At 37.5% G+C, this 25,440-nt stretch overlaps 1 protein-coding gene across 9 annotated transcripts; it reads left to right on the top strand.

Annotated features, from left to right (window-relative positions):
* Nucleotides 1-23: 23 nt before the first annotated feature.
* Nucleotides 24-23,957, top strand: USPL1 (ubiquitin specific peptidase like 1). Of its 9 annotated transcripts, none has more exons than XM_032219505.1 (10): nucleotides 31-142; nucleotides 2,813-2,875; nucleotides 7,450-7,607; nucleotides 8,029-8,157; nucleotides 12,359-12,974; nucleotides 15,096-15,209; nucleotides 18,001-18,130; nucleotides 19,161-19,286; nucleotides 19,842-19,999; nucleotides 21,792-23,957. In XM_032219505.1, the coding sequence occupies exons 3-10, from the start codon at nucleotides 7,521-7,523 to the stop codon at nucleotides 23,651-23,653; spliced, it is 3,222 nt and encodes a 1,073-aa protein (XP_032075396.1). In that variant the 5' UTR covers nucleotides 31-142; nucleotides 2,813-2,875; nucleotides 7,450-7,520; the 3' UTR covers nucleotides 23,654-23,957. The 9 variants fall into 9 exon arrangements, with proteins under 9 accessions (XP_032075397.1, XP_032075398.1, XP_032075400.1 ...); XM_032219511.1 differs by having other exon boundaries at nucleotides 122-142; nucleotides 7,450-7,498; XM_032219506.1 differs by lacking the exon at nucleotides 2,813-2,875 and having other exon boundaries at nucleotides 24-142.
* The last annotated feature ends 1,483 nt before the right edge of the window (nucleotides 23,958-25,440 follow it).

Consider the following 25,440-nt stretch of genomic DNA (forward strand, 5'->3'; position numbering starts at 1 on the left):
GACTCGCCGGAAGTTGCACCAGGCCTGAGCCGGCCTGAACGCGCTGCGAGCGTCGTCAGGTAATCGCAGCGGCGGGCGGTTTCTCGAGGGAGGCTTGACCCGGCGTGGCTTTCTTCGGGCTCAGCGCGTGGAGACCCAAAAGGTGAGCTGAGCCTTTAAATCGTGCCCGGGTTATAAGTTTCCTTAAGGGAGGGGGGGGAGCCTGTGCTCCCGTTTTGCTAGTCCCGGTTTTCGCCAGGTTGCTGCGTGGTCTGGCGTCACCACGAGTATCAACGTGTTCTGTATGGTGTGAGTAATTCCCTTGCCTGCGGTCCTCCACGGGTAGAGAAACGGGGCTTGGTGCATGCTTGAACACGGGGTTCCTGGGGTTCCTGCACTTTCGTGTATGCAGGTAGCTAAGAAAACTTCATTAATTAATATTTTTTGGAGTAATGATTTTTAATGATATAAAACAACGTGCACAGGTACAGCATAGGTGGTACCTTGCTCAATAGTAGTAACTGAAAGGGATCTTGGAGTCCTAGTGGACAACTATTTAAATAGGAGCCAGCAGTGTGCAGCAGCTGCCAAAAAGGCCAACACAATTCTAGGCTGCATAAACGGGGATAAAATCAAGATCATGTGAAGTGCTAATACCACTTTATAAGGCCTTGGGAAGGCCACACTTGGAATACTGCATTCAGTTTTGGTCACCACAGTGTAAAAAAGATATGAAGACTCTAGAAAGAGGGCAGAGAAGAGCAACAAAGACGGTTGGGGGACTGGAGGCTAAAACATATGAAGAATGGTTGCAGGAACTGGGTATGTCAAGTTTAATGAAAAGAAGGACTAGGGGAGACCTGATAGCAGTGTTCCAATATCTCAGGGGTTGCCACAATGAAGAGAGAGTCAAACTATTCTCCAAAGCACATGAGGGCAGGAAAAGAAGCAATGGGTGGAAACTAATTAAGGAGAGAAGCAACTTAGAACTGAGGGGAAATTTCCTGAACAATTAATCAGTGGAACAACTTGCCTCCAGAAGTTGTGAAAGCTGTAACACGGGAAGTTTTTAAGAAGATGTTGGATAGCCCTTTGTCTGAAGTGGTGTAGGGTTTCCTGCCTAATCAGGGGGTTGGACTAGAAGACCTCCAAAGTCCCTTCCAACTCTGCTGTTCTATGCTGTGCTATTCTATTTCTTTTCTATTCTAAATTCCAAACCGAATTGCTTAGAATCATCAGCTTTGGGCATACGCAGCTAGGACAGGGTTTTCACAAGCATCAATGTTCAAGATATAATGCCCTTCAGCTCTGTCCGACTGTAACTCCAGAAGTTTCTAAGATTAGCTGCATCTGGAGTTGTAATTCTGTGCACCTGAAGTTGATCAGATGGGTGAAAACTCACCTGTCATTTTCTTCCGTATGGAAATCAGGTGTTGGGTTTGCTACACGGCATGAATCTTAATAGAGAGCCTGGAATTCCCCGAAAGTAAACTTAATTGAACTCCATAGAATTGACTTCTGCACACCTGGTTTATCCATGAGACAGAATGCCACGGTTTTGCCAATTCCACCATTGATATGCAGTATATTTTTAAACAGCAACATTATTCTGTTTAAATGTCTATGGAGAGTCTCAGTCAGCCAGGTCATGGTTGTCTCAAAAGTGCTTTTTCAAAAGGCAGCTGTCTTTGTTTTTCCTTGAAGATGTTTCGCTTTTCATCCAAGAAGCTTCATCAGTTCTAACTGAGTGGTAGTGGGATTGGAAGGATTAGCTCTGTCAGACAGATTTTACAGCATCTATCAGAACTAATCCTTCCATTCTCCCAGCACATCCAATCAGAACTGATGAAGCTTCTTAGATGAAAAGCAAAACGTCGTCAAGGAAAAATAAAGCCCAGTTGCCTTTTTGAAAAGCACCTTTGAGACTATCCTGGTTAAAATATTTTTAAATTATGTTTAGTGACCTTGCATCAGATATTTCCAGCGAAATGTCTAGTTATAAATGAAACCTGGCGGGTTTCAATTAAAAAAATGATTATGGACCTCTGTTACATGGTGCATAGACATGTTGCTTTGGTTTTAGCATATGACTGGTATGCATTGATTTTACAATACTTAATCATGATATTAGTACTTATTTTTATTCAATTCTATATCTTTTAGTTTGGAGCACCTTACTAAGGGTATATATTTTCTAAATTTTACCACTACGTATTTACTACATGTTTCTTGGTTATCGTTGTGTTAATATAACAGTAATGAGCACAGACATCATATTGCTTCAGTGATAGTTAGACAATGCTTTAAAGTGATTAAGTGGTCAATGGTGTAGCACAAAGGAAGCTGGAAATATAGTATTTTGTGCTATATGATTTTAATGGTATGAAATTGAATTATTTGAATGCTGATTTATTCAATATGCAGGTAGTCCTCAACTTACAACCACAATTGAACCAAAAATTTGTGTTGCTAAGCAAGATAGTTAAGTTTGCTCCATTTTGCAGCCTTTCTTGCAACAATTGTTAAGTGAATCACTGCAGTTGCTAAGTTAGTAATATGATTGTTAAATGAATTTGGCTTTCCCATTGACTTGCTTGTCAGAAGTTCCCAATACCCGACTGCAACATTGCAATTGTCATAAATATGAACCAGATGCCAAGTGTCCAAATTTTGATTGTGGGGATGCTGCAACAGTCGTAAGTGTAAAAAAATGGTCATAAGCTATTTTTTTTCAGTACCATTGTAACTTTGAATGGTTACTAAACAAATAGTTATAAGTCGAGGAATATCTGTAATTGCTATTTATGTGTTTATGGACAATATTCCTTTTCAGTTGCACAGTACTACTACTTAATCTGAACTGCAGAAAACTTTCAAGGAAATGTAATACCCTTCGGTATGTTTTCTATCAATGTACTTAATCTATGAAAATTTATAGCACCGTGTAGCCATATTCATTAATTCATAATACTTTCATATTGTTTAGCACAGAATAGGATTAATAGTACAGTTGTGATTCTTTGTCATCATGGACATAGGCAAACATTTTTGGTGTTTCTGTCATGTGTATGTTCTCATGGTATTTATTTGTATAAATGCTGTATTATATCAAACTGAGTGGAACCATTTCAGATAGCAACTGTAATAGTGAAATTGATTAAACGCATCTGAAAATGGCATTTCTTAACATGCATCCCAAACATCATTACATTGGAGCAGTGACATTCTAACTCATATTTGTGTATAGCTAATATTAAATTCTGTTATACTTCCCATGCCAGAAAGTGCATTAAAAGTGATTGGATTTTTAATATTTCATAGCATTCTTCATGAAAAATCGTGCTTGCTTTTCATATCCAACATCACTGTTTTTCACTTCCTTTAATTGTTCATTATGTTCCACTGTGATAGGCTGCCAACATATGTTAAGAAGCTCCAATATAGCCATGTTGTCTAACTTATTGCCAAAAACTCCCCCCCCACCTCTACAATAAACTATGATATAGTAGAAATCACTATATTGTCAATATGTACAAGATATTTGTCAGTGTGTTTCAGGTAGCTACTTTGTTTAATCTACAATGATAATGATATTGTTAGTATTTTTTGTCAGAAGTTCACAAAGAAAGAATTATAGTCTATGAGTTAGAGATAAATAATGCTAATTGTAATCAAAATGTTTTTCCTCAAACTGTAGCTTTGTATCTCAACCTTTCAGCTTCCAGAACTAGCACTGATGAAGTTACCTACTTAGGGTAATGAAACCTCTGCGAGAAAAAAAGCAAGCTCAGAGAGCACCAACGACCCCTCATTTCAACCCTGAGCTACACATATTCTCCTTTACCTTCCAGCTTTGCCCAGTTTCTATAACAACACAGTGTAGAAACAATACTCTTTTTAACATAGTAGTAGAGTTGTAACATTGGAATATAAACAGCATTGCTCTTCTAATTTGAATTCTTAAGTCAATATGGCACAGAACAATCTTTATATGAAGAATCTGACTTCTAGATTGAAGAGTCTTACCTTGTCCATTGGTTTGGATTTCTTGGAGCTGTAACCATTCCTCTGGAGAAATGGAGAAACTCTGCTCTCCCCCACAGACATAATTGCAAGGTCATGATTGCAAGGTCATAGCACCATTACATTCTGCTATGAATTATGGTATCTCTGCATAGAGTATCTTAATGACACAGTTTTTATTTGCTGTGCATTGTTTGTACTTTTTGCACTAAGGACATGTAAACACAAGGATATCGCATATACACCAATAGATGAAAGAACTATACGTCATGAGAATTAATTTACTTAACAGTAGCCATATAGGAAAGATTGATAGTTTTATACATTTGTTCAATTTACAGGATTTTTTTCTATTTCATTGAACAGCAATCCCCAGTTTCTTAAATAACTTTCATTTTTATCAAGTTGATCTTCTATATCAAGTGATGCCATTTATTTTGATCATGATTATTTTATATTTCTACATTTATGCTACTTCCTGTGTTTTTCTTCTGCAAAAAATATACATGTGTTTTTAGAACAATTATTCCTGCCCATGTTCCTGATTTATGATGAAAATCATAATGAATATGGAATCAATCACATTCCAGATGTCAGCTCTTAAAGGAAATAAGAAATAATGCACATAGATTTGGTATCCTGCTGCAGAATAGGGCAACATTGCATCTATGTCTAAGATAGTTAAGAGTTTTGCATTTTTCACATAGAAAAATGAATACTGTATAATAAAGTAATGATAATAAAGGAGCAATAGGCAGGATTTCTAATTATGGACAGCCAATCTATATTAAAGAGGTTGCTGGAGTAATCTATCTCAGTGATAAAGATACTTATTTCCATATCTGGCATTTCCACATCAATGCCTGGCCTTTTGTATACATATACTGCATTTCTGAGTGCCATAGCACCAAGAACTTCAAAATCCCAACCGCATATTTCAAGTTCATCTAGATCTGATGCTTAGTTTAATGTGTGTATTAATACATATCTTATCCTCTGTCTTTATCTTTTAAAAATATGTACAGAATTTGTAAGCTAATTTGGATAGGTCCAATGTACCTTCACGTGTATACAAATGTTCCTATTTGCATTTTTAAGTTTAATGTTTTCTTTTTAAATAGTATATTGAAATCTAAGATTTCCCTAGAAATAAAAACAAGAAAAAAAGTATGTGTTTGTATGCTTGTATATCACAATATTCAAACAGGCAAGTTCACCCTCAACCTTGGAAACTCATTTGATAAAGTCAAGCTGTTTTGAGGAAACTTTAGGGGAGAGAATGCTGTGCATGTCATTTTGAACTGAAAGAATGCATGCTATTTCAAGGATAGCCTATTAGATATTTTGTTTTGATTTGTCATTGACCATATTTATTGGAATAGAGCCCAAAATAGGTGGAGGAAGCCTGTTATTTGTCTCTACACTATCTGAACTAAATAGTTCTTAGTAAGTTCCAGTTCATATTTGATTCTTATGCACATAGTTTATATATGAAACAGGCAATAGATAAAGTTGGTTAAGGATTCTATGTACATTCTTTCATGTTTATATGCACAACATGAGTATAGATTTTATTCAAAATTGTTGAATAAAACAAATGTGGCAGTGGCATTTACACACTCTTAATGTAGCATTAATTGCAGGATATCATAGTTCTGCACGCAATTAGTGCATTTTACCAAAGACAAGTGGATTTATATAAGTAAACATTTTCATAAGAAGAACACTTACAAAATAGAGTTTTGGTAGTAGTAATAAAAGAATGAGCTCTAAAGCTTCCAAATTAATTTAGATATTTTAATTAGTTCTCTCAGTTTTACAGGACTGAGGAAAACATTACCTCTCAGGTTCCTAAATCCCCATGTTTAATTTTTGAGATACATTTGCTGTTCTCTTGATTATTTTATAGTCCTGTGTTATTCTATAGCCTCCCTATGATTATTTGTGCCCCTCTTTCTTTCACATTTCTTGTAGTTGCACTGCATTATATAATTCTTTTTAAAGTTACCTTCTAAATCAGTTGTTGAAATCCTGATCATTCTATTAGAGCTTTTGTAATACTACACCATAATTAACATTCATTAAAGCTAACAAGAAAAGGATAGGAAGCTAAAGCTGTGACCACAAACCTTCCTAAGCATAGTCCTAAAAGGCAGGTAGTATTGTGTGCCATCATGCATGATTATATCACATATTCCTGGGATAAGCAGCTACAACTGGATCAGGATCAGCTGTCACTTGATTGTTATGAGGAATGAAGATGTCAACTGTCATCAGTCTCCTGATGTAATTAAGTTTCTTGTGGAGAGAAGAACATAACTCTCTTTCTGGTTGAGACAAGAGCTCTGCATTGAACAAACTGAGGCCAGTTCTTCTTGTGATACCCTGCATGATTTTCTCTGCTTTACACAAAAAGATTATGCCAGTGATGGCTAACCTTTTTGTTGTCGCATGCTGAAAGTGTGTGTGCACGCACATCCATAATACAATGTGTGCGCCAGCCCCCAGTACCCCCATGCATGCACACACAACCACCCCGTGTGCACCCCACCTCTGCACATGTGCACACCCGCCCCCCGTGCATGCCGACACGATCCCCACATGTGCCCTTCACATGTGTAGCAGAGATTCGAAAACCAGCTGGCTAGCAGGAGGCACACGTGGTGCAACTGAGCTGGGGTGACGGCTCGCATGCCCACAGAGAGGAATCTGCGTGCCACTTGTGGCATGAGTGCCATAGGTTCGCCATCATTGATTTATGCCATCACCACCTTCCCTAGTTGGTGGAAGTGTAGGACAGCTGCACTTCCACCAACTTCTCCCCAGACTGTTCTTGATCATCAGGAATATTTTTCTGAAATAGAGTTCTCTTCGCACTTGTATTTATCTGGAGTTTGCCCCCTTGTATCTTGCTGGGGTTCTTGCAAACAGGATTGATTATAGGAGGAATGGGTCTCAAAAAAAGGAGGGTAATACTCAAGCACCTGTGAATTCGAGGAACAGGGCTATTGGGCCACACATGGAAGTCTAGCATACAATGTCTGTCTGCCTAAACCTAGCACCATTGCATTAATAGGACCAAATGTTGAAGTCATAATCTGTCATGCGTTCGGATCTGAAAAAGAGCATAGCTAGTGATTGAAACGTTCTCTCTCGTTTGTAAACACAGATCAACTGCAGTAGTATTTTAAAGAGCGTTGAGGTGATTAATTCACCTGTTTTATAAGAGATGTACATTTTTAAGTTTAGTTTGGTGGCATTATATCTCCACTGTGGTGTATATCACATTTCCCTACTCTATTCTTTGTTATTTATTTTGATATACAGTAATTAAGTGCTGTCCTCTTATCCCATTCCCACACATTTATTTCTAGACTATGCTTTCTAAGAATTGCTATGGGAAAAATGCTTATGTAACTTTTTTTCTGTCCACTTTTTATTTTTCAGAATATATGGGAAAAACTCCTTAGAACTTGAAAATGTTACAAGTGACATGGTAATTTAGCCAGTGCCTCAGAATGATGGATTCCCTGAAGATTGGAAATGGTTTGCAAGTGACTGATGTAGGGACATCTGCACTCCACATGGTGGGGTATTTGGGAAAAGTCAGTTCAGTTCTTTTGTGCAAAGTTCCTTCTCAATTTTGAGATTTTTTAAATTGATTTTACAGGTCTAATTTTAATATATGACCTCTTACTTTCTTATAAAATTATTTTTTCCACGGAAATCTTACTGAAATGGCGAAAGATTTACTATTTTCTGATCTTAGTACAAATATATGTGAAAATATTTGTTCTAGTTCATGAAATATACAGAAGTTCAGAATTATAGTAATGTGTTATTCTCTATATAAATACAAGTGAACATTCTATAAAAGTCAAATTATCAATGATATGAATTGTTCTAGTATTTATTTGCTTTAGTGTTCTTTGATGTCAAATTTAGCATTTCATTTTATAAAAATTATTTTGCAATGTTTTGATCTTTCAGCTCAATACACGTGTTGTCTGGTATTAATCTTTTCAGAATTGTAATTCTGCTGAAGAAACTCCAGATGGATGCTGCCCAGCCTGTAAAAGGATTGGTTTGATGCGACACATAAGACAATACCACATCAATTTTGAAGAATCTATTTTTCTGTGTGAAAATCCACAGGTATTTCAGTAGTTTGGGAACTTATTGACTTAAAGTTTTCTTATAACCTTTCTATATTCTGTTCTCCTTAATCTGGATACCTTTTGTGATATACCAGATTATTATTGTTCTACTTCATCACTGAGTAGTTAACAGACAAAAATATCAACTACACTATATTGCCAAAAGTATTCGCTCACCTGCCTTTACTCGCATATGAACTTACTGTAAGTGACATCCCACTCCTAATCCATAGGGTTCAATATGACACTTTGCAGCTATAACAGCTTCAACTCTTCTGGGAAGGCTGTCCACAAGGTTTAGGAGTGTGTTTATGGGAATTTGTGACCATTCTTCCAGAAGCGCATTTGTGAGGTCACACACTGATGTTGGACGAGAAGGCCTGGCTCTCAGTCTAATTCATCCCAAAGGTGTTTTATTGGGTTGAGGTCATGACTCTGTACAGACCAGTCAAGTTCATCCACACTAGACTCTGTCATCCATGTCTTTATGGACCTTGCTTTGTGCACTGGTGCACAGTCATGTTGGAAGAGGAAGGGGCCAGCTCCAAACTGTTCCCACAAAGTTGGGAGCATGGAATTGTCCAAAATGTCTTGGTATGCTGAAGCATTCAGAGTTCCTTTCACTGGAATTAAGGGGCCAAGCCCAGTTCCTGAAAAACAACCCCACACCATAATCTCCCCTCCACCAAACTTTAAACTTGGCAAAATGCAGTCAGACAAGTACCGTACTCCTGGCAACCGCCAAACCCAGACTCGTCCATCAGATTGCGAGATGGAGAAGCGCGATTCATCACTCCAGAGAACGCATCTCCACTGCTCTAGAGTTCAGTGGTGGCGTGCTTTACACCACTGCATCTGACGCTTTGCATTGCACTTGGTGATGTATGGCTTGGATGCAGCCATGGAAACCCGTTCCATGACGCTCTCTGCGCACTGTTCTTGAGCTTATCTGAAGGCCACATGACGTTTGGAGGTCTCTAGCAATTGACTGCAGAAACATGGTGACCTCTTCGCACTATGTGCCTCAGCATCTGCTGACCCCACTCCGTCACTTTACGTGGCCTACCACTTCATGGCTGAGATGCTGTCGTTCCCAAACACTTCCACGTTCTTATAATACAGCTGACAGTTGACTGGAATATTTAGGAGCTGGATTTGTTGCACAGGTGGCATCCTATCACAGTTCCAAGCTGGAATTCACTTTAAACATCTGTGATTGGAACACCTGATTCTGATTATTTGGATGGGTGAGCAAATACTTTTGGCAATATAGTGTATCTAGGTTCTATTAAGGTCAAGCATGATATATTTCAGCAAAATTGTTTTCAAGAAAATCTACATATAGTGAATTATATGATGTACAATATGAAAGAAACTCATTTGAAAGCAAAGTACTGTATATACTCGAGTATAAGCCTAGTTTTTCAGCCCACTTTTTGGGCTGAAAAAAGCCGCCTCGGCTTATACTCGAGTCAGTGAAAAATTTGCCCAAAATGGAGGAGAAAAAGGGGCGGGGCCATGCCGCTGGGTGACACTCGTGAATGGCCCAGTGCCCCTGTGAGTTTCCCCTCCCTCTGTGTCAGTTTGACGCGCAGCGCGCACCGCACCATCCCCCCTCCTCACGTTCTAATGTAATGCAGGGCTGTCTTACGATTCCCCTTCCTCCCCCTCCTGCCGCTCTGCAACGATGTCCCACCTCCTCCTTGTTATGGCAAGCAGCCACATAGCGATGTCCCACCTCCTCTGGTACAGTGATCCAATGATAGGAATCACTGTGCCGTGTGTCATAGGAGGCGGGACATCACTCCCGCGGCTGCACGGGACATCATCATCACAGCGGGACATCAGCATCATGAGGTGAGTGAAGTATTTCATTGAATACACCGCTAGTTTACTGTTTTTCTTTGAAATAAATATTCAAAAACATTATTGGTATCTATTTTTATTTTTGAAATTTACCGGTAGCTGCTGCATTTCCCACCCTAGGCTTATACTCGAGTCAATAACTTTTCCAGTTTTTGTGGTAAAATTAGGTGCCTCGGCTTATATTCGGGTCGGCCTATACTCGAGTATATACGGTACCCATTCCACTCCCATTATTTGTGGCATTCTTAAACTTCATAGATAATTTATAGAGTAATCTGCTATAGATAATTTATAGAGTAATCTGCTTAGTATACCTAAAGTTATAACGTCTCTTGATTTTTAAATGTAAAAAAGTGTAGCTAACTTTTAGACATGTTTTTATATTAATTAGCATTGGTAAATCTGTGGATTTGTGTCGTTCCCCAATCCATTTTGTGAGTTCCAGAATTACTTTCCCCAATTTTCATAGATGGTATATAAAATAAAAACTAAAACTGATATTTAAAGTCTTAAGATAAATTTAATGTGCTTTTGTGACTTTAATTTTCCTAGACCACTCATAATATAAAAAGGTTGACCCTTTTCCATAAGTGAAGGAATTCCTAGCTTCCCTCCCCCCCCCTCCCCCCCAGACTTATGCCCCTTGTGTAGTTAAACATCTCTTAATTTATGGATATTAAGAGTGTGCTTCAGTCCCTGCTTACGTCAGGTATATCTGTAAACGTGAATCCTGCCTTTTAGTATTCACACCCTAATGTTTTATAGATTTAAAAAAAGTTTACCAGAGACAGAAGAATCCTTTATGGAGTCTTCAAGGTGTTCTGAATTGTAAAGGCATGTTAGCACAAAAATAAATTGCAGGAAGAAGAAGGAAGAACCCGAAAAGAAGGACGTATTGGCTCTTTTGATATTAAACTCATTCCCATCTTTTAGTTGTCAGAGTAGGCTGGAACACTCCGTGAGAAAGAAGCAATAGGTACCACTCTAGTTGTGGATAAAGACATGAAAAACAGATTGCAGCAATGAAAGGGAAGGAAGGTTAATCAGTAGGGGGAAAAACTAAAAAAGAAAGAGTGGCTAGCTAAAGCCTGCAGTATTTAAAGTCTAACCTTGATTCAAGGAAACTAGAAATATCCTTCATTTATCTGGAATACAGGAAGGAACCAGTAGCAGAATTGTATTTCTAAGCACACAGATGTCTAGAAAAGTAACACTTAAAAATAGCCTTCAAAAACATGCTTCCCTCCCCACCTCATAAATAATTTTAAACAGACACTCCATGCAAAGGAAATACTTTTATAGATTTGTTGCTGTGCAGTATCAGGGATGCTTTTTTGAGGAAAAAAAATGTATCAGAGAACAGTACCATTTAAAATAAACTCTGATTTTAATAGTTTTTAATTGGATGCCTAATTTCTGTACAGGAAGTCCTCTACTTTTAGTAACTCTTCCAAGTTACAATGGCACTGGAAAAAGTGACTTATGACCGGTCCTCACACTTACAACTATTGTAGCATTCTCCACGATCACGTGATCAAAATTTGGGCACTTGGCAACCATATCTTTATGACAGTTGCAGTTCTCCAGGGTCATCTGATTGCCATTTGTAATCTTCCCAGCTGTCTCTGACAAGCAAATCAATGGAGGAAAGCTGGATTCATTTAATGACCATGTGATTCACTTAGCAGGCATTCCAAATAGGATCCAAAAGTAAATCAAAGTCCAAGGCAAAGTATTTCTCAAAGTTCCAATTTATTAAGAGTCATGTTGGCACATCAGGGAAAAGCCAAATCTGAAAGCTTTCTAGTTTTCCCACCCTAGTTGAAAGTTCAGGATCTTGCCCCCACACCCACAGGTCCATCACAAGGTCCAATCTCCCACTGCCATGCTGGCAGTTCCACTCCAGTTCCAGTGAGGTGCAGAGACAAAGGATGAGCTTGGTTTTCTAGAAAGAATTTTGTTATGGCTACAAAGTATGTAACTCCTCACAACCTCCCTTCCCATTTTCCCACAATAGAAAATGCATAGTGGAATAATAGAAAGTGTGGCAGGCCAAAGATCCAAAAGAAAAGATGGCTGCAGGCCAGACACTTCAGCCATTTGCTTATTTAGTGTGGCAGAAAAAGTCATAAAATCAGATGTGACTCACTTAACAACTGCCTTGCTTAGTAAAGAAAATTCTAGTCCAAATTGTGGTTGCAAATTGAGGACTATGACTGCAGTTAATATTTCTGTGACTCTTTCTCCATTTCATTCCTGAAATGTGCATCATATGCTGTTAATCTACTTGGACTAAATGTAAGTGTAATGTCTTCGTTTTGTTTTTATTTCAGTGCATTTACCCTCTAGGGTCTGCACCGCTAAGCACTATTGTAATTCCCAGTGATGCAAAAGGTTATTCATCTCAGGGCACTTGTGGGAAAAGAAAGTTATTTGGCACAAACCTATTGACCTCTTCTATTGAACCATGCTTAAAATTGATTAGGACTGATGACTTGATGGACACTGAGGAGACATCCAGATCTGATTTTATTCCCAACTGCAATGGAAATAATCCAATTAGGACTCCATCAGGTCAGTCTGATTTTTCAGAAGCCAAGCAGCCAACTTTTTCTGATGAAGCTGAATCCATCAACCAGAAAATGGGCTTGGGAGCTCAAGAACACTCACCAGAAGTGCTCAGTGTGCAAACACAGTTATTGTCAGCCCCTGAGATGGCTCCGTCAGTGTCTCAGGATCTGCAACAAAGCAAGTCATCTGTGCAGGAGCCTTTGCGGCTTCAGTGGAGAAATACACATGCTCTCTGCTGGTTAGATTGCATTCTGTCAATACTGGTACATTTGGAAACATTAAGAATGCTTACTGGACTCTCCAAAAACACGTCGGTATTCCAGAATCTGCTCACGAAATATAATGAAGCTGCTGCACTTGTGAACAATTGCCAAAGGGGTAAGCCCAATCGGAGAGGCAGGGGGTTGTTTATTTCGGAGACATGTTACTTAATATATTGTGGTATATGTAAAATGTACCATATTTTTCGGACTATAAGACACACCGGTGTATAAGATGTACCAAGATTTCTAAGAGGTAAGTAAGAAAAAAAGGTTTTTGTCCTCCCCGGTCCCCAGGAGCACTCTGCATGCTTCAGCGGGGCTGGGGGAAGGCAAAGACGCCCCTGTTTTGGTGGAAAAGGCCAGTGTTTTGCAAAAATGGGATGCAGGGGCAGGGCTTTGGGAGGCCAAAAATGGCTGTATTCGGCACCAACATTTCCATGCTTTTTTCAGGGAGGAAAGATGCGTCTTATACTCCAAAAAATATGGTATATATAAAAAGTAAAAATCATTGTGGGGCTTATGATATTCTTGTTTCGCTCTGGAATCAGATTTGTTTCTAGAATGTATAGCAGTGGTGGGTTTCAGCCGGTACGCCCCAGTATGAGCATACCAGAACCTGCCCGGAGCACTGGATATCATTCCGGTACGGTGCTACGGAAGGCCCACCCGAGCTCCCTACCTGTCTTTTAAGTCTTTGGCACTTCTGCGCACGGCACGTACAGGACCTGCACAATGCTCCTATGAGCAGCTGGAGCATTGCGGAGGCACTAAGATGCGTGTGCTGCGCACATCCATGTGGGCGCCGCCAGACCTATTCCAACCGTACCAGTTGGAACGGGATCCAGAATCCACCACTGATGTATAGCAACCTTTAATGCTGGGAAATGAAAGGTTAGTTAGGGTTCTTAAAAACCTTAGAATAATCAAATCAGGTCTAATGAAAGCTAATCAGTTAAAAAGCTGTTAAGGTTTACTTTTTTTGTGGGTCTCATTTCCACTTTCACATGCCATTCTTACCACTTCGCCATCCAGTATTAGCATCCAGATGTGACAAGATAAAATAAAAATGTAATGGTAGTTTGATATTGAAGATAATTTTCATTGAATCTTGTCATGACCTTGAATTAGTCCCAATGTAGCAAATATAATACCTGGCATATAATTTTCAGATTGATCTTTTGGAAATCCTTCCTACATTTACACTATATTGCTAAAAGTATTCGCTCACCCATCCAAATAATCAGAATCAGGTGTTCCAATCAGGTATATAAAATCAAGCACCTAGGCATGCAGACTGTTTTTACAAACATTTGTGAAAGAATGGGTCGCTCTCAGGAACTCAGTGAATTCCAGTGTGGAACTGTGATAGGATGCCACCTGTGCAACAAATCCAGTCGTGAAATTTCCTCGCTCCTAAATATTCCACAGTCAACTGTCAGCTATATTATAAGAACGTGGAAGTGTTTGGGAATGACAGCAACTCAGCCATGAAGTGGTAGGCCACGTAAACTTGTCCAACATCAGTGTATGACCTCACAAATGCACTTCTGGAAGAATGGTCAAAATTTCCCATAAATATATTCATAAACCTTGTGGACAGCCTTCCCAGAAGAGTTGAAGCTGTTATAGCTGCAAAGGGTGGACCGACGTCATATTGAACCCTATGGATTAGGAATGGGATGTCACTTACAGTAAGTTCATATGCGAGTAAAGGCAGGTGAGCGAATACTTTTGACAATATAGTGTATTTATCGGCTAAAGATCCCCTAAATGTTTGATAAGGAAATCCAGGCACATTAGAATGGATTCTGGGATATGTTTCAGGTGTCTTTGAACAAGAGTGAGGACAAAACATAGCACTTATCTCTGGCCTCCTCATCTTATAGAGAGTGATTTATTTGCAAACATTTGCAAACATTTTTCAATAATGCTGTTTTTCTAGTGGGTGACTAGGGAAATATTGGATCAATTTTTGAAAGATCCTACATTCCCTCAGAGTGCTGTTTAAAAAGCATTTCATAAGAGCAGAATACAAATTTGGCTTTGGCAAGCATATTAACTAATAGTTCTTATGCAGCTTCCAGTCAGCATATTTCCTGATGGCTGCGGGAGCCGAATTATATAGCAAATGCTTTTCCTTATAAATATCTGCAATTCTGAACTATACCTAGTTCATTGCTGAAATGAAGTGTTGGGGGATAAAAAAGGATATTGATTAGCGAACTGTTTTGTACAGATGAACTTGCTTCAGAAGTTCCTTTGGATGCTTTGGCAAGAGCTGAATCTCATTTAAATGACATCAGGAGTACCATATTTCTTCAACTTCAGCCATTGCTTGGGTGTAAATTTGGTAAGTAATGTTAAATGTGCAGGGTTTTAGTTTGTTTTTGCAAACTGGGGAGAAGAACAATTAAACAATAAACTGCATTTTTAACCACTGCAGTTTGCTTTCTTACATGTTCTCCCTTCCCCCAATTTTTTTGATAGAGTAGCAGAAACATTCTGAGTTATATATTAACATATACATGCTAAACTTGATCTATCCATTAGCTGGAAACTTGATTATATTTGTCATTAATTTCTATGGTTAATGTTTATATTATTTCTACTTTCTGAGCCAGAGTTTCCTGCGAAACTCTCAAACTCATCATGAGGACATGAGCTAATATTTTAGTACCTAGTGTCTAATATCTGAATATTTAGAGGTATACTTCCTTTGAATATAAAGAATTTTGAGTGTCAGTTTAGTACATAGGAAGCAGCCTTATATTGAGACAAAAAGTAGATTTTTCTTGCTTATCCACACACTCATTAGCAGGAGCACTCTGAGATTTTCAGATGAATCTTTCCTGGCTCTGTATAAAGATGGTAAGGATTAATTCTGAAACATTTTTAAAAGCAAACCTTGTGTTTGTACAAGGCTGAATGCGGGGGGGGGGGGAATCCTGGATAATGAAAAGAAAGTAATGAACTATGGCATTTGCCACCAATCATCACACTGCTCTCTAGACTAGATGAGTATTGACAGGTTTATGAAAAATAAAGGTGCTAGTCATGATAGCTGTATATTACCTCCACTTTCAGAAGCACTGTTCCTCTGGATATCAGTTGCTAGGGAACCTGAACAGGAAGGTGCAAAAGTCCTAATGTTTCTAGGCTTCTTGAAGGGAATAGAACTGTTTTTTTTTGTTTTTTTTTTACTCAATGCAGCATTGTTGTTTTAAGCATTGGTGAAGAGGTGAAATCATTTGAATGTAGAAATAGTAAACAGGAACGGATCCTGCCTGGCTACATAGTTTTGCACTTTAAGAGCTCAAGACACTTCATTCTTCCCAGACCCTAGATGTAAGACACACTGTAAGCAGTGTTGTTTGAGATAGTAGAGTATGGTTTCTAACGCTTCTACAAAACAGTGTTAAACTCCTCCGAGACTACCGTATTTTTCAGAGTAGAAGACGCACCTTTTCCCTCAAAAAAGAGGCTGAAAATCTGGGTGCATCTTATACACTGAAAACAGCATTTTTTGCCTCCTGAAACCCCACCCCCTTCACCAAAATGGCCATGCATAGCTTGCAGGAGGCTTTCAGAGAGCTCCTGGGGGCTGGGGAGGGCAGAAATGAGCAAAAATGGGCCGTTTTTTTGCTCAGTTTCTCCCCCCCCCAACTCCCAGGAGCACTCTATGAGCTTCCTAATGCCCTTTTTTTTTTGCCCCACCCACCCCCAGGAACACTCTACAAGCCTCCTAATAGCTATTCATGTCCTTTTTTTTTTTTTTTTTTTTTTTGAAAAAAAATGGGCCCGTTTTCGCAAAAAACGGGCCATTTTTGGGAGGTTTGCAGAGTGCAAAAACTTTTTTTAAAAAAATTACCTCTTCAAAACCTTGGTACGTCTTATACTCTGGTGCATCTTATACTCCGAAAAATACGGTAGTTTGCTACTGTGTTCAAACTGACAAAGAAGGAAAAGGAATAAGGAACTGTTCAGTGGAAGGAAAGAAAGAAAAATTATCAAACGTGAGCCCCAAGAGTCCTTTATATTTAATTCTTGTAGCACCATATCATAACTTTGGCATTAATTGTACCAGCATTGTAATAATATAAAATAAAATATATAGTTGATGAATTCCCAGAATGTTGGCTAATATTAGCAAATAATTTTCTGTTTAGTAAGCTAGTCAGTTTTTTACTTTTTATTCTGCATCAGCAATAGGGTGTATATGAACAATAGAATTAGATCTTTTAAGTATCTGGGGTTTTTTTGTTCTCTTTTTATCAGAATTCCCTGCACCCTTCTATAAAGCAAGAGACACATTTCTTACATATGCAGGTCTCCAATCCATACTTAAATCAGTATTCTTGGATAATTAAGGACAGGATTGGAGCCTCAAATATACAGTATTTGTATGTATGTACATCTGTAAAGCGGTGGGGAGCTACAACTTTATAAGAGTTTGGCAGGATTTCTTCAACTTGAGGTTTGTTTATTTAATTTATTTGCCACCCATCTTGCCATAGGGCTACTCTGGGTGGCTTACAACAATAAAACCAGGAAAGGGGAGAGGGAGATAAAATGTAAACATTTTGACAATAGCAAAGGAATAAAACAATAAAAATAAACAATGGAAGTACAATAATATGAAATTAAAAATATGGGTGGATGGAGAGCAGGAAACGGGGGAGGTGGGGTCAGTTAATTAGTCTAGTAGCCACACACACCCAGTGATATACTCCCCTATTTACATAATGTAAAGTTTATAGTGTCAGTTTCTGAAAAATATTAAATGTTATTTTAATTTTTCAACACTAGGAAACACAATGTGTAATCTGTAGTCCAAATGTATACTTACAGATTTTTCTAACTAGAGAGATTTATATTAAATATAGATGTATCAATGCCTTTGATCCTTTCATCTTTTATTCTTTCATTATATGAACTATCAGCAATATATATTATGCATGTTACAGTAATATAAACTGGTACAAAAATACTTGTTATGAAAAGAATTGGCTATTACGATTTCTTAATACTTAAAACAATTTTTTAGAAAACAGAGTATATTTAAAATTATATCCTTCGCATCTCATTTGAAATAATATTACATGAATTAAAACTACATTTTTGTCGTGTGTTTTTCTTCAAAGGGGAGGAAGAAAGTCCAGTTTTTGCTTTTCCATTACTTCTGCGGAAAGATCGTCATATAGAGAATCTCTTTCTCCATTCTTTCTCCTGGAAGTTTGAATGTTTGCAGTGTGGCTACCACAGCAACAACAGGTTGGTTTCTCTAAGTTCTGCTCTTCCTTCCTCCTTGATATAGCCATGCATTTCAATCAGTATTTTGCAAATAATACATTATACAGGCAGGAGAGGGCAGTTGTGAGCATGTGATTTGCCTACTGGGCATCTTGAGTCACAGCTCTGAAACAGCATAATCCTCTGCTATTATACTTGAGAGAGGTTGAGTTTTTATTCTTGCCATTCAGGATTTATCCTAACTGTTGTAATTGTATGCATTGAGACATAAACATATTTCTTTAAAGTGTCTTAGTATATGTTTTCTCTCAGCATAAAATAGGAAGACAATTACAAGTGGTAACAAGTCCTGAACTTCCCTTCAGTGTTAAATTTACATCTTAGTTCAGTCATTTTATTTATGATGGTCAAATCAATTCTTACTATCCCAAATTGGCATTCATATTTAGCTCCTGGATTTGTATTTACTCTGCTCTTTAAACTAAAGCAAAACATCAAGGATGAAGAAAAAATAAGGTATAAATAGCAGGCAGGAAAACAAACAAACAAGTTGAGACTACATATACATAAAAATACAGTAATTTTCAGAAAAATCAAACATCTTAAACACCCATATTCAATATTTTGATGCAGAAAACCCCAATTGGAGGAATGCATCTATTGAAGACTTAAATTTTCAAAGAGATAATTTGTACCAATTTGATTATAACTCATCTAAAATCTAAAATAGTCCTAATTGAGATTTATAACGTACTTTATCTTGATGGTTAGATTTTTTATGTGTTTCTGAAATAGAAGTAAAATAGCTTTATTTTACAAAAAAAATTCAGGTGGATTTATTGAGTTCAATCTCAAATTATCCCTCCAGAGTTTAAAATTCCAGAAGATACAACTTTTATAATATTGAATAGTATCTCATAATTTAAGTAAAGTAAATGGTAAATGTGCACCATTCTTTAAATATTAATTGTCCTAACTGATGACATCCTGTAAATATAGGAATAAATTATTAACCTTGTTTCATTTGAATATATATTCATTTTATTTTTAGTTGTCAGCAGGCAATGACAACGTTTACAAATATAATCCCAGAGTGGCACCCACTGAATGCTGTTCATGTTGCTCCCTGTAATAAGTGCAATCACACGTCTCAAAGAAGAAAAATGGTTTTAGAAAAGTAAGTGAGAATTTTATTATAATCCCCAAATGAGATAAAACTACATCGGTAGTTGGTAAGCAATAATAAGTGACAGCTAATGTAAATTTTTAAGACCTGTATTTATGGCTTCTTGATTTCATAGTTGGGAGCAGTATTGTTTGTATTCATCAAGCCAAACCATACCATATTTTACACAGAGCATTCTATATTACTCTAACTGTAGTTTATTCAGTAAATCATGGTTAACTAACATGGCTTAAAATAATGTGTGAATTCAGTTCTTGAATGATATTATATAAATACGAAGGTCAGCATCTGCTCTTTAACAATTCTGAGTTACAATAACATCCCAAATAAGATTATATAATTTGTATTCATTTATATAATCTCACTTGGGGTGTGATTGCCAAATGTTCTGCATACCTCGAGGTCTTTGTGAAAACTCATAGACGGCTTACTGATATTTAGCTTTTAATCCCACTGCATGTTTTCAGTTTTGGTGAGATAATTAACACTAGTATCAGGGATGTTTTCTGCTTCTAAAAATCACAAATTGTTATGTTTATTTGGTAGGATCTCCTCAGTTCTGATGGTGCATTTTGTTGAAGGCTTGCCACATAACAATTTGATGGCCTACTCCTTTCAGTTTCAAGAATATTCATATCAAGTAACAGCCGTGGTTCAATATCAGAAGGCAAAGCACTTCATAACCTGGATCTTGACTTCAGATGGTAAGGACACTATTCCCTGTATCTGCTTTATCCTTCCAAAATATCCGTCTATTTAAATTGGCTAGTAATACCAACAGTCCCAGTATAATACAATGGTATCTGAGGCACATTTGGAGGAGACCAAGGGTTACAGAAATACAAAAGACCTTTTAGGAGCATAAAGATCGAGGGGGGGGGGGGAATCAAAAGTGGTAAAGGGGGATGTGTGTGAATTAGCCTGAGAACATTGCCCCAAAATAATGAGTGTGAAGGTGAAGAAAGGTCAAGAGCATCCTTCAAAGAGGCTGGCTTGAAATGGAAATATTCTAGAAGTCCCTCCTGCTAGCCCCCCCTCACCACAGACACACACACAGAGTCCTTGGCTTACAACAGTTCATTTAGTGACCATTCGACGTTGCAATGACACTCAAGTGATTTATGACCCCTTTTCACATTTACAACTGTTGCAGCATCCCAGGTTCGTGTGTTCATTTTTTGCGACCTTCTCACAAGCAGTCAATGGGGAAGCCAGATTCACTTAACATCCTCGTTACTAACTTAACAATTGCAGTGATTCACTTAACAACTGTGGCAAGAAAAGTCATAAAATGAGGCAAAGCTCACTTAACAAATGACTTGCTTAGTAATGGAAATTCTGAGCTTGGTTGTGATCATAAGTCGAGAACTACCTGTCATGTCTCTTAGTATGTCAGTTCACAATTTCCTTACTGGCATTTTGGGCACAATTTTCATAAGTCGAGGACTACCTGTATGTAACTATTTATCTCTTTCATATGATAATACAATGCTTCAAAGTACATGGGAAACAACCTTCCAAATAATTCCTACATCAACATATCTTTACATGGTTTCTAGTTAGAGCCAACCTCCTGGAACTTCAAGTTCAAAGAGTTTGTAGGTGTCTAGGGACTAGTTTAGTATTTCCTTCTTGGTTTAATTGTATACAATATATAAAGACCTTTAGGGTAAATCTTCAGAGCAAACCAAATCTAATTAGATTTTAGCTTGCTTTTTCTGACTTTTGCATTCACAGAACTAGCTACCTATCTCAAAGAAGCAGAAAGTTTGCCCTACTTGAAGAAAATTAAAAGTAATAAAGTTAAAGGGACATCTTTTTTGTGTGAATTGCCTGATAACCATCTGTGCTTAATGGAGACTTACAGGAGACTTTAAATAAATTATAAGCAACAACTTTCTTGATCTCCCTTGGTGAGCACACAAACCTCCAAGCAGTCAAGCAGAGATGGCCTTGCAAAATATCAAATAATGGTGTTTTTCTTTTGAGACTCTCGATGGAATATTTGTGACTTATGTAGATGTTTGGGGTGGGAGGAAGCATTTGAAAGTGACTCAAAACTTTTGTAGGCCTATTAATAATGCTGATTTGTATGAGATACATATATTGCATAAGGAATAATGCAATGTCGATGAATAAGCCAGAAGCTTTTTTGTGAGAATCCAATAAACATTGGATATTTTGAAACCTTGGGAGTATAATGGTTTGCTAACTGATTTTCAGTTAAATCATATAAACACGGTTAGTGCTTGACTAGCTATTCCAAATTCTCTATTGAATTCTTAGAGCTGCAAGTCAATAGGTATAGAGGGAGAGTGAAAAAACAAACCAGATATATTTCAATACACGTAGTTCAAAATTATCCATTTTCAACAAACCATGCATAAATTATAGTTGAACATATACATACTCAGTGAGCATTAAAGATTCATTTATCTGAAATGAATGATAAGAAATGTACCCTAATATTCTGAATTGTTCATATTTTATTTTTAGGAATATGGCTTGAGTGTGATGACTTAAAAGGTTCATTCTCCAGAAGACACCATACTTTTGAGGTTCCTTCTGCAGAAATACATATTGTCATTTGGGAAAGGAAGCCGCCACAAATGACCAACTATTTGGATTTACAAGTTGAAGAAACAATGACGGCACCATCAAAAACTCCAGTTAAATACTCTAATGATGAAACTGCAGAGAGTGTACCTCTAACTTGTCATAAGGCAGTTGACATGCTGAACACACATATAAAGGAAGTAAAAAACTTAGCAAGCAATCAGAAAAATAATTTGCTTCATGGCTTGGGCAACCTGTCTGATGATGATGATGATGTAACACTGAATCTTGACTCAGGTGGACAACTGTTAGAAGATAGAGCTATAGAAAATAAGCAGATAGTCAGAACAGGTCCATTACAGTTGCAAGAGTTGGATCAGAAAGATATGTGCCCACCAACCCCTGAAGGAGATACTCAAAAGAAAAGTGTAGTGTTAGGAAATACCAGTGCTCCCAGGCATGAAGGACAGCCAATTAACGCAAGTAACCTAGTTACTACACCATCAGTTACTTTAAGTAATGGCAAAATAAATTTCTCATCCAAAATACTATTACCACAAGGGGCAGAAACTGCAGTCACCTTAGTTCCAGTAGAAGAGAGCAGCAATTGCCATCCAAAGAATCCTCAGAAGAAAACCAACGAAACAAAATTGGGAAACACTAAGTTGGGAACGTCTAATGTTGTAGAGTTCGGTCAAGAAATAAAAATAAATCCCCAAATTTCTGCTCCATCTCACCAAAATCCTACCTTTCACTCACCCAGTACAAATGGAATTAAGCCATCTGTAGCCAGTTGGGTAAATGGCTTACTTGGAAAATATTCTTCCTTTATGCCTAAAAGTGCGGTGGTTCCGAGTAAACCAAAAAACTGCAAAAAATCAGTGCAAAAAGAAACAAAGTCCAGTTCACTTGTTAGGCAAGCAGGCCACTTCCGTGGTTTCCAAACTAAATCTTCGCAAAAAAGTAAAGTGGCAACATTAAATTCTTCAGCTAGAACTCTTCCAACATCTCCTCTGACCACTTTTTCTCTTGCAAACATCCGTGTCAAAAATCTTGTCCCTGCTAGAAAAAGTGAAGCTGTAACTAAAAGAACAGCTTCATTGGATGCTTTTCCTAACCAAGATTTACTGAAAAATGCCCACCATGAAAACCAGAGTTTTATATCTGTTGAAAATACTGGGTCATTTATTGATAAAACTCATCAGCTACGCGTAACACTTTTACAGCAGCTTAAGGCTAAAAAAGAGAAATTAGCTTCACTAGATAAACTGGTAAAAGCTAAGGCAAGACACAAAAACTCTTGCAAAAAAACTATCAAGGACCAGACACGAAAACAGATGGAACCTTTGCAGACAAGGTTGTTATATACCCAAGAAATGCAGGCTGATGTTTGGGATAGTAAATCCATTAATTCTCAAAGCACTGACATGTCCCAATGCAGCAGTTCAAATTATGATGACATTTTATCTGAGCTGCTGTTGTCTCCAGCTACAACTGTTGGTTCTTTAGAATTTCCACAGGAAGAGGAATGTAGATACCTGGAAATGGGAGGTGACAGTTCAGACATGCCGATATCTATTGGCAAAAATAATGATGACCTTAATTACTTGAGTTCTCTAAAGGAAAATGGACTTGAAGACCACAGAAACCCATCAGCACTCAAATCGCCTTTGAAGAAATTTGATTTTGAAAGTTCTGCAAAACAGGATCTTCTGGATGATTTCTTTTCATGTTCATTGAATTCAATAATGACTGACACTGAAGATTTGCATCACTTTGATGAATCGTTGTTAGCTTGGTAAATTGTGTTTTAACAATTTCAGTATTTCCCTTTGGTTGTCTTTAAAGGAGAGTATGATTTAAAATTCAACCTAATTTGCACTTGACTATTTAAAATGATTGTTTTTTATATTTTTATTCTTAATAAATTGGGTTTGTTTTTCTGCCTCAAAACCACTATTCGCTGGAAGAGATGAGCTGATTCTTGTACAAAGTAGCAGTGATAAAGTTTTGACATTTTAAAAGCCATTGTAACCAAGTAGTATTCACCTAGGATCTTTCTAATCTATGGCTGAGCTAAAAAATGCTTCCCAAGAATGTAAAAATGTAGAATACCATGGTATAATCATGGTATGGTAATTTCATTTCTGATAAACCTCTTTCCCCCCCCCCCCCAAAAAGTAGGCCTTCAGGCTAAACTAAAATTTTTAAACGAAGCCATTTTATTGTAATTATTTTCTGTTCCAATGAAATGTCTATCTAAAATTTTTGGTCTATGTCACAGTGCGAATGAATGTTAACATATAATCTGTTCTGCCTGTTGTTGTTGTTTTGCTAAACATTAGGGCATATTGCAGATGAATTAGGTTAAGATTTAACTCAGAGATTTCTGCTAAAACCCAGGGATCTGTGAGCCCTGTAAATCCCCAATCCTTTGAAATGTGGTTTTGAAGTATTAAAGCAACTTTTGAAGTTACAACCATATTTCTTTTTCTTCTGCAGCTCTTTGGGTAAGTTTGTTAAATATTCTACCCCATCACCTGGAATATAACATGACAATTCACTGCAGTTCACACAGACCTGATATAGATAAATACAAATTAATTGGAAAAAAAATAATGGCTAAGTTTAATTACATATTCATTACAACTCTTATTGCTTAGTAGATTGTATGCAATAGGAGGTCAGAAAAGTCCACTTTTAAATGTGCCAGACTATTATTTGCAAGTTACTAACGTGAAGTTATTTGCAATACTTGGTTAACACAATTTTAACTTCATCATCTCATCCTAAAAAAATTTTTATTGCGCCGTTGTTGCCATACTGGAGGGCCGCTCATGTGTCCTTGGCCGAATTGAAAGGAAAACACCAGGCAGAATTCCTCGGGATGAGCGAGCTTCGAAGTACATTCGAAGACCTCTTTTATTAGAAAAGTTAGTTACAGCGTTATCAAAAGGAGCGTATCAAAAGGCATATATAATCACACATGGTACAAGTAAACTAATGAAAAGTTCACAGCATTCTACAAATAAACCAATAGAAAATCACAGCATCGCAAAGGGTAGGGAGAGGGGGAATAGAAAGTTACAGCACAGCATAGGGGGGAGAAGGGGCAGGTGTGGGAGTAGCTGGCTCACATAGTTCATGTTACATGAGGCTGGATAGTGAGTCCTGACCGTTAGGCTGGAAAGATGTTTCTGGTACGATGTTTCTCCATCCCTCTGTGTGCGTGTTTCAGACAGGCAAAACCCGCCCTGCACACACACACACACTGAATGGATTCTAACATTTTATTGGATGGTAAATATTGAAAATTGTAAGAGATGTAAATTATGCTTTAGTTTTTACATATTAGATTGCTCGAAAAGATGGCAGCATCTAGCAATTTGGTTAATCCTGAAAAGAAGTAAATAAACAGACACAAACGCACCTCTAGAAGTCAGTTAGCTATTTTCTCCAAAAGATGGGAATTTTGTTGCTTATCAAATATATTTAGTTAAGAGCAATCAAGCTTGACCCAGTGAAGACTGCCTTACTTTCATTACAGTTTAACTTGATGTTTTAAAAGTACTGCTACTGGATTTTAATA

The sequence above is a fragment of the Thamnophis elegans genome, chromosome 6 (assembly GCF_009769535.1).
Source record: "Thamnophis elegans isolate rThaEle1 chromosome 6, rThaEle1.pri, whole genome shotgun sequence".
NCBI classification, from domain to species: domain Eukaryota; kingdom Metazoa; phylum Chordata; class Lepidosauria; order Squamata; family Colubridae; genus Thamnophis; species Thamnophis elegans.

Coding starts and splice junctions, on each gene's coding strand:
- USPL1 (XM_032219503.1), top strand. CDS start 2,784: ATGTGTTTATGGACAATATTCCTTTTCAGTTGCACAGTACTACTACTT. Junction 12,975..15,095: donor TGTGAACAATTGCCAAAGGG/GTAAGCCCAATC, acceptor TGTTTTGTACAG/ATGAACTTGCTTCAGAAGTT. Junction 15,210..18,000: donor ATTGCTTGGGTGTAAATTTG/GTAAGTAATGTT, acceptor TTTTCTTCAAAG/GGGAGGAAGAAAGTCCAGTT.